The sequence below is a fragment of the Plecotus auritus genome, assembly GCF_963455305.1.
Source record: "Plecotus auritus genome assembly, chromosome: 8".
Lineage (NCBI taxonomy): Eukaryota > Metazoa > Chordata > Mammalia > Chiroptera > Vespertilionidae > Plecotus > Plecotus auritus.
The window spans coordinates 95,789,911-95,804,507 of record NC_137782.1 but is presented as its reverse complement, the minus strand read 5'-3'; the positions used below and the strand labels follow the sequence as shown (position 1 = coordinate 95,804,507).

General features: G+C 39.1%; 1 protein-coding gene across 1 annotated transcript in view; it reads left to right on the top strand.

The window, feature by feature from the left end:
* SYCP2 (synaptonemal complex protein 2) overlaps positions 1–14,597 on the top strand; it is a gene marked incomplete at its 5' end in the record, with an annotated part of 87,325 nt that overhangs the window by 60,314 nt on the left and 12,414 nt on the right. The window contains 6 exons of the mRNA XM_080684815.1: positions 447–504; positions 989–1,160; positions 4,882–4,919; positions 5,617–5,787; positions 8,680–8,881; positions 9,767–9,969. Coding sequence (XP_080540941.1) covers positions 447–504; positions 989–1,160; positions 4,882–4,919; positions 5,617–5,787; positions 8,680–8,881; positions 9,767–9,969 — 844 coding nt within the window. The remainder of the gene's footprint in view (positions 1–446; positions 505–988; positions 1,161–4,881; positions 4,920–5,616; positions 5,788–8,679; positions 8,882–9,766; positions 9,970–14,597) is intronic.

Below are 14,597 nucleotides of genomic sequence, written 5' to 3'. Positions count from 1 at the left end.
ACATCACACCGTTTGTTCTATTTGCATATTAGGGTTTTATATATATATAGACTAGAAGCCCAATGCACAAAGATTCATGCCAGAATGGGCCTTCCTTTCCCTGGCTGCCAGCACTGCCTTTGCTCTGCCGGAGCTGCCTGTCCGCCTTCCGATGCTGCCCAGAGGCCCAGAGCGGCTGGGAGTGGTGCGGAACGCCTGCCCAAGTGTCCCGCCCCGCCCCCTGGCTGCTCAGCGCCTGTGTATGCAAATTAACCCGCCACCTTTGTTGGGTTAATTTGCATACTCACTCCTGATGGGCTGGTGGGTGTTGCGAAGGTATGGTCAATTAGCATGTTACTCTTTTATTAGGTAGGTTAGTAAAGAGCAAGACTAACTGTTCAGTGCATGCTACCTTAAGAAAAAAAGTACTTAAGATTAATTAAAATTAATGTATATTTTTGTTTAAGGGTTGGATTAAGGAATCATGATGAACTCAAACCTTCTCTCAAAACCAAAGATAAAAAAGTAAGTTATAATATCCTGATATTTCTTTTAATAATTTTCCAATACCAAAGATTGTCACAGAACTGGAAACATAAATAATTAGATCATTTTTTTTCCTCAGAGCTTATCCATGTTCCCAAGTTGACTTTTCTTAATGGTCTCTGAGCTACTGTGATCATCTAGTAATAGATGTGATAACTTTAGTTCCTTTCTTTGGTGGTAATAGATTATGTCTCTATGGAAGCAAGCTGATGTGATTTAGCTTTTAATTAGCACAACACAGAAAACAAAATACAAATCTCTGATCTGGATTTCCATGTGACTTCTTGGATAGGTCCTTAATGCCAGGTAGATTAGTTTGCTAAAAACATGAGAAGTTAGTTTTTCTGTTTGTTGTTTTGTTTGTGGCTTTTTTTTTTTTTTTTTTTTTTGCTTAACTTACTTTGGATGACATATAAGACACATTTCTTCATCTATTACAAGTATTCTTTTTTTTTTTTAATAGGTTGTAACAAGACATAAAAATAAAAACCTCTTTAGTGATACTGACACAGAATACAGCTGTGATGATGGCAAGACTGACATTAGCTGGCTAAGAGAATCAAAATCGAAACCACAGCTAATAGGATATAGCAGAAATAAAAGTGTGAAGAAGAAAGAGAAACGTGGGAAATCAAGTAAGAAATCACTTCATAGAGAAATGTTACAAATAATTTTACTATTTCAGCTATATAAAATGCTCTGTTGGTAGATAAGTATATTTTTGTATGTGGATAGTATTTTTTATTACACACCCTTATAAATAGCAAAAAGAGTGAAAGCAAATACACAAACACTATAGTGGTTTTGCTTTTTTTTTTAATTACTTTTGTAACATGGTTATATTTAAATAGCTTTTTAAAAATGGGATCTTTAGGGACATAAAATATGATTTATCATGATCTTTGGTTCATGACATACTGTCACCATGTGTCTGTTCTTGGCCTACTGTTATTCAGTTATTGGGTATTTATTGTGAATAATTATATTAAGTACTCATGAACCCAGTACCCTAAATAAAATCAAAGCTTGGACAACATCCCCATTTCCTGCCACACCCAACACACATAAGTTTTAGGAATTGATATAGATGCAGCAAAAATACATTGAAAGGAAAACAATTTTCTTGCAGAAATATTTTTGCCTAAATCTTTCACAGAACCTTTTGTTAGTATATGGCTTCTGCTTTCTCTAGCAAATCTCCTGAAGTGGTTGGATAAGAGTTTGAAGTATGTGTTTTGGGCTAGACATAATAACCATTTTCCTTATTTAACATTAATTTTAATGTTTACTAAACCACAAAGACTTTATATATTCTAATTTTTAATAGAAGACAACAGAACTGAGCTGTTAAATTTATATTTATATTAAGGGAATCAGCTTTTTTACTTTAAATCATTTTTTAATTACATTTGACGTACAATATTATATTAGTTTCACATGTACACACTAGTGATTGACATTATATAACTTATTAAGTGATCATCCTGATAAATTTAGTACCCACCTGACACCATACATAGTTATTAGAATATTATTGACTATATTCCCTATGCTATATTTTACAACCCCATAACTATTCTGTACCAACCAATTTGCACCTCTGAATCCCTTCATTTTTTTCCCCATTCCAACACCCTTGCTATCTAGCAACCATCAAGAATGTTCTCTGTATATATCAGTCTGTTTCTAATCCCTTCTTGCCTGCAAAGTTTTTGTTGAGAAATCAGCTGACAATCTTATGGGAGCTTCTTTGTAGGAAACTGCTTTTCTCTTGATGCACTTAAGATTTTTTGTCTTTAACCTTTTGCATTTTAATTATGATGTGTCTTGGTGTGGGCTTCTTTGGGTTCATCTTATTTGGTACACTATGAGCTTCCTGTTCTTGTATGAATATTTCCTTCACCAGGTAAGGGAAATTATCTGTCATTTTTCAAATAGGTTTTCAACTTCTTGCTCACTCTCTTCTCCTTCCAGCACTACCATGATGCAAATGTTGTTACCCTTGAAGTTGTCCCAGAGGCTCCTACATCTTTTTGTATTCTTTTTTCTGGGAATCAGCTTTTATTTTATTTCAGGATAAAAATAACCAGTAGCAACATATGAGGTGGGGAGGAAGTAATGGCTTAAAAAGAAATAAAAATAGAGATATGGAAATGAACTTTGTCATGTATTTAGATATGAGGCTGATTCTTGAAATCAGATGAGAGGCCCGACATATGCATAAAGAAGAGAAGCAGCAGGATTATCATAAAAAAGAGACAGAAGTATGAAGTAACTTAGTGGGCTCAGAGGATGAAGTATTGCAGTAATTAGAATGTAGATCAAATTTGTGGGGAAATGTTCAAAGATATCCTAGATCTAGTCATAGTGAGTGGACTTTGAAGCATTGGAGAAACATAAGATTCACATGTTCTCAGGGAACTTACAGTCTAGTGGGAAGATGTACAAATAAAGACAAAGTAGATTAGACATCTTGGAAAACATGAAAGGTTAGAATATTGTAGTCAGTAATTACTTTTGAAGTTGAACTTCTGAGTGAATTGTTTTGTTCCCTTAACTGGAATCAAACCAGGGACCCTTTAGTCTGTAGTCCAATGCTCTACCCACTGAGCCAAACCAGCTAGAGCAACATTAACACTCTTGATGGTCTCTTTATGTGTTAAAATTGTGTTAATCATTGATTTCATCAGCAATTTTTAAAAAAAGAGCATTAATGTTGCTAAGGATGTGAAAGTGCTCATAAAACAACAATCATGGGCCATCACTGTTGTTGATGGGATAAAGGAAAAACAGTTAGTCCGTGATAGCATTTCAGAGGCAGTGATATATTAAAAATTCATTTAAGACTAGTAGAGGATGGTTCAATAAATTTAAGAAGTATTTATAAATTAAACAGTACATTACACATTGTATTATATATAAGAAATCTATATATATAAAAGCCTAAGCGACTTAACAACCGGTTGCTATGATGCACGCTGACCACCAGGGGGCAGACGCTCAATGCAGGAGCTGCCTCCTGGTGGTCAGTGGGGTCCCACAGCCAACCTCCCCCAGCCGGCCACCCTCCCACAGTCCCCTCCCCCCGCAGCTGGCCAACCTCCTGGGGTCCCTCCCCCACAGCTGGCAGGCCCCGATCACCCAATCAGGGCCAGCCTCCGGGGTTGGGATGGGGAACCAGGGATGGGTGGCGGCAGATGCGGACCCTTTCCCAGGCAGCCGAGGGCTGGCTCCCTCCTCAGGGCCAGCAGCCAATCTCCGTGTCTTGTTTCTTCCTCTGACCGGCAGGCCCCGATCAGCACGCTGCCTGCCCACTGCGGTGGGGGCACAGTGGTGAGGGAGGGAGGAGGGTGGGGAGGCAGGGAACCACACAGTGGTGGTGACCGGCGTCTGTTCCTTCCGCACCTGGCCCGGCAACCGTCGCCTCCTCTCCAGCCGGGCCCTGATCGGCCTGGCCCCGATTGGCCCTGACCATTGTCCAGGCCTAGGGACGCCATCCTTGCATGAATCTTATGCACCGGGCCTCTAGTGTTAAATAAAATGGAATTATTTGGGGGTCTAGAACATGTTAATTCAATTTACCTTATTTCTAATGGGAAAAAATGATTCAGTTTTTGAACAAATTGCTTCTCGAACAGCCTTCTGGAATGCATTAAGTTTGAGAACCGAGGTTCCACTGTAGTTCCTAAACTGAATAGTAGCATCATGGGTGTTAACTTTATAACTTACATTACATATTCTGTTGTATGTTTAAAAAGTTTTATAATATAAAGGAGAAGGGAAATGGGTAAGTCACTTCATATCAAATACTATACAGTTAAAGGTTTCAAAGTCAATTTGTCCTCAAATCATCTTTAAATTTAAAGTTTGAATGAGTTTAAAGATGTATTCTTATTTTCTGTGATTTTAACTTATATACAGAAATATTCTAATAAGATTTATTTATTTATTTATTTATTAAATTGATTGGGGTGACATTGGTCAATATGAATGAGGTTTCAGGTGTGGGTTTCTATATTACAAGATCTGTATATGGTACCATGTGTCCACCACCCAAAGTCAAATCTTCTGTAACCTTATATTATAACCCCCTTCTCCTCCCACCCCCTTTCCTCTGGCAACCACCATGCTGCTGTTTGTGTTCATGAGTTTCAGTTTTATATCCTACATATGAGTGAAATCATATGGTTCTTAGCTTTTTCTAACTGGCTTATTCAACCTCACTGCCAATTAGGGAAATGCAAATCAAAACTACAATGAGATATCTTATACCTGTTTGAGTGGCCATTATCTAATAAGTTTTAATGCCAGTTCTTATCCATTTGAGAATTTTAACCTTATTGTCTTGAATTGCAGAACCATCTTTGGAAAGAGAACAACCAAGATCTAAAATGGTAAAACTTGGAAGTTTGTGTTCAAACTATCCTTTAAAACTATTTTTCTCTTTGTCATAAAAAAAAAAATTCATGTGTCATCACATAATTTTATCCTTATCTGTCACTTGTTTCTCATAATTATGTCAGTCGTTGCACCCTTACTCCTACCTTCTGCCTTTTTAAACATGTTAGCCTGTTTTAGGTCTATTTTATTCTGTGGTGAAAGATATTTTTTGACATCTTTTTTTCTCTCTTTTTTACTTAAATTAGGTAATATAAATCAGGCCTTTCAAACCTTTAATGACAGGGATAAAAAGGCAATAGAGAAGATATTTGGAATGGAAATATAAAATCCAGTCTTTTTAAAATATATAACTGGAAGTTTGTGCTTCTTAATCTTTATGCCCTTTGTCCTCCCCCCTCCCCCTTTGGCAGCTGTCAGTTTGCTCTCTGTATCTATGAATTGGTTTCTGTTTTGTTTTGTTTTTGAGATTCCACATGTAATTGAAATCATACAGTACGTGATATTCTCTAGGTTTTTATCACTAAGTGTTATTCTGGTGTATTCCAGTCTTTTTTATAAAATTCTCTCTCCAGTCATTTTAAAAATATTAATCAGAAATCTCTTTTATTTCTAGAAATGTATTATAGCAAATAAATTGTGTTTCTTGTAACTCAAATATTGATATAATATTCAGGAATTTTTCTCCCAAAGACACCTAAGAAGAATATCACCAAAAAGGTAGATGAAACCATTCCAGATGGGAGAACCAGACTTCCACGAAGAGCAGCAAACACCAAAAAAAATTATAAAGATCTCTCAAATTCAGAATCAGAATGTGAACAGGAAGTTTCACACTCATTGAAAGAGAAATTGCTAGTAAAGGTATATAGAAAAAATTTAGATTAATAATTTCTAAAAGCCTTTAAAATACTAAATATATAATTTTTAAAAAATGTCAAATGTATCTGTTAACTTCTTTTTAAGATTTAATTCTCTGTATGAGAAAACTTACATAATTCTAAAAATTGATCCTTAGGCAATATAATGTTTGTAATAAGTTGGCATTAGTGTTACAAAACAGATGTTTGACTCTAGTAGAATTGTAACTTTAAGAATTTGTACTTCTCGCCCTGGCCGGTTTGGCTCAGTGGATAGAGTGTCGGCCTGCGGACTGAAGGGTCCCGGGTTCGGTTCCGGTCAAGGGCATGTGCCTTGGTTGTGGGCACATCCCCAGTGGGGGGTATGCAGGAGGCAGCTGATCGATGTTTCTCTCTCATCGATGTTTCCAGCTCTCTGTCCCTCTCCCTTCCTCTCTGTAAGAAAAATCAATAAAATACATTAAAAAAAAAAAAAAGAATTGGTACTTCTCCTTGAATTAGAGAAGTACTTGATCTTTCCAAAATTATGCTTCAAGAAAGTACGGACTGATATTGATTGAAAGTAAAACTACTGTATCTGAGGTTCTTCTCATACACTATTCCATCTCTGAGCATCCCTGACTTCTTCCTTAAATCTCATAATGTCACAGACATCCCTACTCACTTGTGATTGAAAGCTTTTTAAAATGAAGTTTTGAAAAATGGTGTTTAGCCCTGGCCGGTTTGGCTCAGTGGATAGAGCATCAGCCTGAGGACTGAAGGGTCCCGGGTTTGATGCCAGTCAAGGGCACATGCCTGGGTTGTGGGCTCAGTCCCCAGTGGGGGGCATTCAAGAGGCAGCCAATCGATGATTCTCTCTCATCATTGATGCTTCTGTCTCTTTCTCCCTCTTCCTTCCTCTCTGAAATCAATAAAAAATATATTTTTTAAATGTTGTTTATAGTGTGCCTGGTACTATTTTAAGTGCAGACAGTCCTCAGCTTACAATGGTTCAACTTATAATTTTTGACTTTACACTGGTGTGAAAGCAGTAGAAACCATTCTTCAGGTTTTGAATTTTTATCTTTTCCCAGGCTAGCAATTTGTGGCCAGGGGCAGCAAGCTGCAGCTTCCAGTCAGGCACACCATCGCCAGAGTCAACAAACAACACTGTAGTGCAGTGTGTTGCCAGGGTTTTTTGGATATTGTGTTCTGAGCACAGTTAAGATAGACGAGACTAATGAAATTCAGTAGTTAGATGTAGTAAGTGCATTTTTGACAACCATATTTTCAACTTATAGTGGGCTTATGGGGACATACCCCACTGTAAATTGAGGAACATGTATATGTACTTTGTAAATTTGACTTCTTAAAATCTCATAAGTACTATAGGTGACTAGTACTATTATTATTTTAATATGTATTTTTATTGTTGATGGTATTAGAGATGTCTCCCGTTCCCCCCGCCTTTTACCTCCCTTTCTCCCAGCCCCTACCCACCCCCCAAGTCTTCACTACCCTATGCCCATGTCCATGGGCTATGCATATAACTATATAAGTTCTTTGATTTATCTCTTCTCATCCCCTCAACCCCACATCAAGGTATGTCAGTCTGTTCTATGCCTCCATTCCTTAGGTCCTATTTTGTTGGTCAATTCATTTTGTTCATTAGATTCCACAAATAAGTGAGATCATGGGATATCTGTCTTTCTCAGATTGGCTTATTTCACTTAGCATAATATTCTCCAGGTTCATCCATGCTGTCCCAAAGGGTAAGAGATCCCTCTTTTTTATAGCTGCATAGTATTCCATTGTGTAAATGTCCCACAGCATTTTTATCCACTCATCTACTGATGGGCACTTGGGCTGTTTCCAAATCTTAGCTATTGTAAATAACGCTGCTATGAACATAGGGATGCATTTATTCTTCCTGGTTGGTGTTTCAGGATTTTAAAGATAAATTCCCAGAAGTAGGATCTCTGGGTCAAATGGAAGTTCCATTTTTAATTTTTTTGAGGAAACTCCATACTGTTGCCACCAGTCTGCATTCCCACCAGCAGTGAACTAGTGTTCCCTTTACTAGTACTATTATTGACATCTCATTTTACAAATGAGAAAATTGAGGCACAGAGAGATGAAGGAATTTGCCCAAATCAGCACAGCTAGGAAGTGGTAAACAAATGGTTTGAACCTAAAAAGTATGGCACTATAAGTATGTGTCTCTGGCCATTACACTGTTCTGATTTTAAATCATTAAACCTTCATATCCCTTTGTTTGTAACCTTCTTATCTCTTACCTGGAAGACATTAAGGACTTTGTAACTTATCTCCATAATTTCTATCACTCATCCTTTAATTTACTATACATGTAGTCAGGTCAGTCTTCCCAGGCCACCTTCTCATCTTATCCCTCTTCAAAGAAAACCTTTGAGTATCTATCTCCATGTAGTCAGACATTCAAAGCATCAAAATACCTTTCCAAGCTTATTTCCCTTCCTCTATAGTGTACCCCCAGGGCTGTGACAGTCAGAATACCTGCAGCTTCCAAATGAGACCTGTACTTACCTATCTGTGTGCCAGCAGGCCCCCATCCCCTCAATACTCCTTCTCTCCCCACCCTCCTTTCCAGACTCCTGAGCCCTGGAACCCAGGAACTCTCTCTGCTTTCACTAAACTGAGTATAATCTCCTGAACTTTAGAGTATTTTATTGTTATCTCTTATGGTATTTATTATAGTGTATATGTTATATTTCTGGTGAATTTCCCATATGTCTTTGAGTGTATTAGAGTCTTTCACTACTCGTGTTGCAGCCCCTGCTATGCTCATATGTAGTAATGTAAGACATTTAATAAATATTTCAATGTAATTTAAATTACTTGTATTATAGTATAATTTGAAAATTATCAATACATTTAGGAGGAGAATATCCATTCCAGAAGCAAAACCATGAAACTGCCAAAGAAACAGCAGAATGCCTTCTTTGCGGAAACACACAAGGATATATCAAAAGAATGGGCAAGCTCATCTCTCCTAAAAAGTACTACTATAAGAGACAACAGCCTTGACTTATCTTCTGTGTCTTTACCTGGGAGTCCACCCTCTATAGAAGTAATGAGATGTCAGTATCTTCTTCTTTCTTTAGTCGAATATTTAAAAGCCTTATTATGACTAATTATATGAAAATATAATTTGAAGACTAATTTTGAGAGGTGTATTAAGATTATAGGTAGTCAAAATTTTATTTTTAAACTAGTTAATGCTCAGAACTTGGTCTTTGCTAAGTATAAGTAGACTTGGGATCAATGTTACTATGACACTGAAGTTGTTCATATTTGCACTTTTTATACTTTCAGTTCCTTTAAAGGATGTTTTAAAGCATTTCTAATTGTCTATAATTTCAGTTAAAATTCAAGACTTAAATCAGTTAACATATACACTTCCCCTAAAATGGCTATTTTGTTCTTTTCTGTAATATTTTCATAATGCTTGGGAACACTGTCATCTCAGATAAGCACATACTCAAGAAGACAGATGCACATGCCCTGTTTTGATCTGAAAACTGATAACTCACTTATATTAAGATTTATTGCAGCCATGAATTTCCTCATCTATATATGAAGGATTTAAACAAAACGATTTTCCAAGACTTTCCAACCATAAAATTCTGTGACTTATATATAATAGTACTGATGTCAAATACTCAAGTTGCTCATTATAGTGCAGCTTATACTATCGATAATTTTGTTTGGAAATATTTTGAATATTCTTATGGTTACAATTACATTTAAAATGGACCCATTTAATATTTGTCAAAGTCTTATATAGTATTTTAAACATAATTTGGTCTTGATTTAGTGAAAGTTTATCCTTTTTAAATACAGCTAAGACTTGAGAATTTGATAAATTATATATTCTTAGAACTTAAATTAATCATGCTATTCTAAAGCAGACATCATTAAAACCTGCCATCTCTCTTTTGTTTGTGTCTTGTGAGGAAATATAGGCACAGAAAAAATAACAGAAAGGGATTTTACTCAGGCTCATGACTGTATAACAAAATCCATATCACCTAATACAAAAACTTCCTCACCTGAATCCTTCAACAGTAAATATGGAGTGGAAGGTCCAGTAAAGTCACTGAAAAACAGTGAGAAAAATTTACTGTGTGCACGAGCAAGTTCACCAATTCCACAATCATTCTCTTTGGTAAGATTATAGAATATTTTCCTTAATCAGATATATTTGAAGTGGGTAAATCATTTCTCTCTAATCAAATACACATTGCTTAAGCTTTTGTGTCTGGTCTGGGGGAGAAGAGGATCCTACTGATAAGTAAAATAGCCTCAATAAACCTAATAGACTGATTAGAGCTGCTGTTCAGGAGGAAAGTGGTGGTATGAGAAGCACAGAGTGCTGACAAGAGTGCTGTGATGGAAATGCCTGTTTCCAAAGAGGCACTGCTTATTTGTCTATTGATCAATACTACAAAATTTATTTTCTAGATTTGAATAGGCTTAGTCCTGCAACACTGACACTTGTTTCAGATTCTACCGTAATTCGAAGTTTGTAACCTTTAGTTACTAAATCACAAGTTGACAAAGCCAATTGCCAAGAATTGCAGTTGAAAACAGTATGACTGGGGGAGAACCAAGATGGCAGTATAGGCAAATGCCTGTACTCGCTGCCTCCCACAACCACATCAAAATTACAACTGAAATACAGAACAACTATCATCCAGAACCGCCGGAAAGCTGGCTGAATGGAAGTACTACAACTAGAGAAGTAAAGAAGGAAGCACACTGAGACTGGTAGGAAGTGTGGAGACGTGGAAGGGGCTGGTCCTGCACCCATGTGCGCCTCTTTCTTAATCTGCGAAGGCCACTGGGAGGGGCAATGGGTCCCAGACGCCCAGCCCAGGATCCCAGAGCTGGGAAAATAAGTCCCTACAGGCAGTAAGAACTATGGGCTCTAAAAACCAGTGCAGATTGGAGCTGAGTGACACACAGGCTGCTGGAGACCCAACCGCTCCTCTTAAAAGGCCAGTACCAGGAAATGAAATTACAAGCTCCCACTTCCTCTGAGCTCCAGTGATGGGCGAGGCTCTGGGAGACTCAGACACAAATGAGGAGAAACTGGACTGTCTGGCATCAGGGCAGGAACTCGGGGGTGGCTTTCTTCCAGAAGGAGAGGCTCGCAGTGGTCATTGTTCCTATGCAGGGATCTCCCCAGTTGCAGGATTGACTGGCAGCCATTTCTTATTGCTCTGCCCTGGTCATTCCCTGAGACCCCGCCCCACCCAATTTATAACCCCATCCAAGCTATGCGCAGCAGCTTTTGCATATGAATGCTCTGTCTTTTATCAGGCTAAAAACCTGTCAAACAAGCTGCAGCTGGGTCAGGGCCCCAAATTTATCAAAAGATCTGGCACCAGCACCAGCCTGCCTTGCTTCATAGCTGGGCTTCATCTGGGCACTTCCAAACCTGATACAAAGAGAAGGAATCTGCAGATCTCTCTGTAGCTCCTGCTGGATGGCCCCAGGCAGTGGCTGACTTTGCACCTCCCTGGAGACCCAAGAGCCAGTGTACCCAGTGGTCAGTGTGAGACCATACCAGATTACAACTCTTCACATCCATAAGCAACACACTCAAGGGGCAGACTCAGTGAGCACCAAAGCCCCACTGAAGCAAGTCCTGCCCCCTAAGGGTGTCTCCTGCATAACAGCTCTCCCATTGTAGTTGCAGCTGCCAATTGGCCAATTGGCCAGAGGTCAATTCCTCCCAGTGACACCAACAGCAATCAGGCTCAACTGCAACAAGACTGTGCACACAGCCCACAAAGGAGTGCACCAAGAGTGTTCACCTCAGGTGATTGGGGAAGCTGAGCCACAGGGCCCTATAGGACACCTACTACACAAGGCCATTCTATCAACTCAAGGAGACTTAGCAGCTACCCAGTACATGGAAACAAACACAGGGAAGTAGCCAAAATGTGGAGACAAAGAAACAAGTCACAAATGAAAGAAATGGAAGAAAGCAAACTACTGGATATAGAGTTCAAAATCCCAGATATAAGGTTACTCAAGAATCTTCTAGAAACCTCCAAGGGACTTAGTAAGACTTTCAAGGATCTTAGAATGCCAAAAAAATGGAAAAGGACCAGTCAGAAATTAAGCATACACTTACTGAAATCTTACCTAATAATAGACAAACATGTAAATTGACTGTACCTCCACTATGCCCATAGCCAATCAGAGTGAGTATGCAAATTAACCCAACAAAGATGGCGGTTAATTTGCATACGTAGGCGCCCAGTGCCTGGGTCCCAGGAACATCCTGGCACCCAGGTCACTCTGAGGTAAGCCTGTATGGGCCCTGAGCAGCCTGGGAAGGGCCTGAGCGAGGGGGTTCCTGGGCAGGGCCAAGCCTGTGATCAGAGCTGAGGGGGCAGGGGCGGAGTCTGTGATTGGAGGGAGCTGGGGGTCCCCTGCTCAAGGCCGAAAGCTTTGGCCAGAGGCTTTAGGTCTGGGCAGGGCCCAGTCTGCGATTGGTGTGAACTACAGAGGAAACACGTTTTCTGACTGCTCATTGGCTAAGCTTCCTGTATGCCACTGGTAATATTCTTAGTAACTTGGGTAATAAGAATCCAAAAAGGTGATCTAGGGTTTTTCCACCACACTTCTGGAGAAAAAAATGAAGGTCCACTGCTAGAGGGCTAAGAAATGTCATATCCTGCCCTAGCTGGTTTGACTCAGTGGATAATGCCTCGGCCTGCCAACCGCAGGGTCTGGGTTCAATTCTGGCTGGGGCCCAGGTCAGGGCTCATGCAGGAGGCAACCAAACAAAGTGTTCCTCTCACTTTGATAGTTCTCTCTGTCTTTCCCTTTCTCTTCCACATTCTCTAAAAGTGAATGGAAACATATCCTCAGGTGAGGATAAAAAAAAAAAAAAAAAAAAAAGAAAGAAATGTCATATCCTATGAAAGACACATCTTGAAAATGCCTAAAGAAAGTTGTCATTTTTTCATGGTGAAGGGACTGGAGTCCATGTTGATGAAAACACCTTGGTGGCTGTGGTGACTGGCAGTGGCTGTAGCAGCGAGGTGATGGGGCTGGTTCCTTCCCCTGATCAGCCCGGTTGCCTCCCACAAAGGGAGGCCAGACTGTGGCTTAGGCCCGCTCCCCATGGGAAACGGGCCTAAGCCGTCAGTAGGACATCCCTTGAGGGCTCCCAGTATGTGAGAGGGGGCAGGTTGGGCTGAGGGATCCCCCACCCCCAGTGCACAAATTTCATGCACCGGGCCCCTAGTAAAGAATAATATACAGGAATTCAACAGTAGACAAGAGGATCCCAAGAATCAAATCAATGAGTTGAAATATGAGGAAGCAAAAAAACACCCAAACAAGAGAAAAAAGAATCCAAAAATATGAAGATAGTATAAGGAGCCTCTGGGACAACTTAAAGCATACCAACATCTGAACTATGGAGGTGCCAGAAGAAGAGAGAGCAAGATATTGAAAACCTATTTGAAGAAATAATGACAGAAAACTTCCCCTACCTGGTGAAAGAAATAGACTTCCAAGTCCAGGAAGCACAGAGAACCCCAAACAAGAGGAATCCAAAGAGGACCACACCAAGACACATCATAAGTAAAATGCCAAGGGCAAAAGACAAAGAGAGAATCTTAAAAGGAGCAAGAGAAAAGTAGTTACCTACAAGGGGGTGCCAATATGACTGTCCACTGATTTCTCAACAGAAACTATGCAGGCCAGAAGGGAGTGGTAAGAAATATTCAAAGTGATGAATAGCAAGAACCTACAACCAAGATTACTCTACCCAGCAAAGCTATCATTTAGAATTGAAGGTCAGATAAAGAGCTTCACAAAAAAAAAAGCTAAAGGAGTTCATCACCACCAAACCAGTATTATATGAAATGCTGAAAGCTATTCTTTAAGAAGAAGGAGAAGGAGAAGGAGAAGGAGAAGGAGAAGGAGAAGGAGAAGGTAAAGATAAAAAATATGAACAACAAAGTGGCAACAAATACATATGTATCAACAATTGAATCTAAAAATCAAACAAATAAAAAATCTGATGAACAGAATAAACTGGAGAGTGGAATAGAATCAGGGGCATGGAAATGGAACAGATTGACAATTCTCAGAGGGGTGGGGCTGTAGGGGGGTACGGGAAGAGATTAGACAAAGATCTTATATGTATGTATGCATTACCTATGGACACAGATAATAGGGTGGCAAGGGCCTGGGATGAGGTGGGAACTGGGTGGAGGGGAGCTATGGCAGGAAAAAAGAGGGACATCTGTAATAAAAACAATAAAGATTATTTTTTTTTAAAGGGAAGGAAAACAGCATGACTATAGTATTTGCTTTAGAGTTTCATAAGGAACTTTAAAACTAGTAGGTAAATACTATGAATATTTAATATATTGAAAATTCCTTTTATGTGTTGTTATATGTACTATTTCTTTTTTTAATTGATTTTAGAAAGGAAGGGGGAGAGAGATAGAAACATCAATGATTAGAGCGCCTCATTGATTGGCTGCCTCCTGCACATCCCCCACACTGGGGATTGAGCCCGAAACCCAGGCATGTGCCCCAACCAGAATCAAACCATACCTGGCTCCATTATTTGCTGCCTATGTAACATTTTACAAGTTGATGATTGCCTCTGCACCTCCGTTTTCTCATCTGTAAAATGGGGCTGTGAAAAATTAAATAGGCTGATTATGTAAGCATAATACCTGATACATTGTAAATATTCAAATATTTACATAGTAAATTCTCTTGATATGTACTAACCTCTGTATATAAAGTGGAATT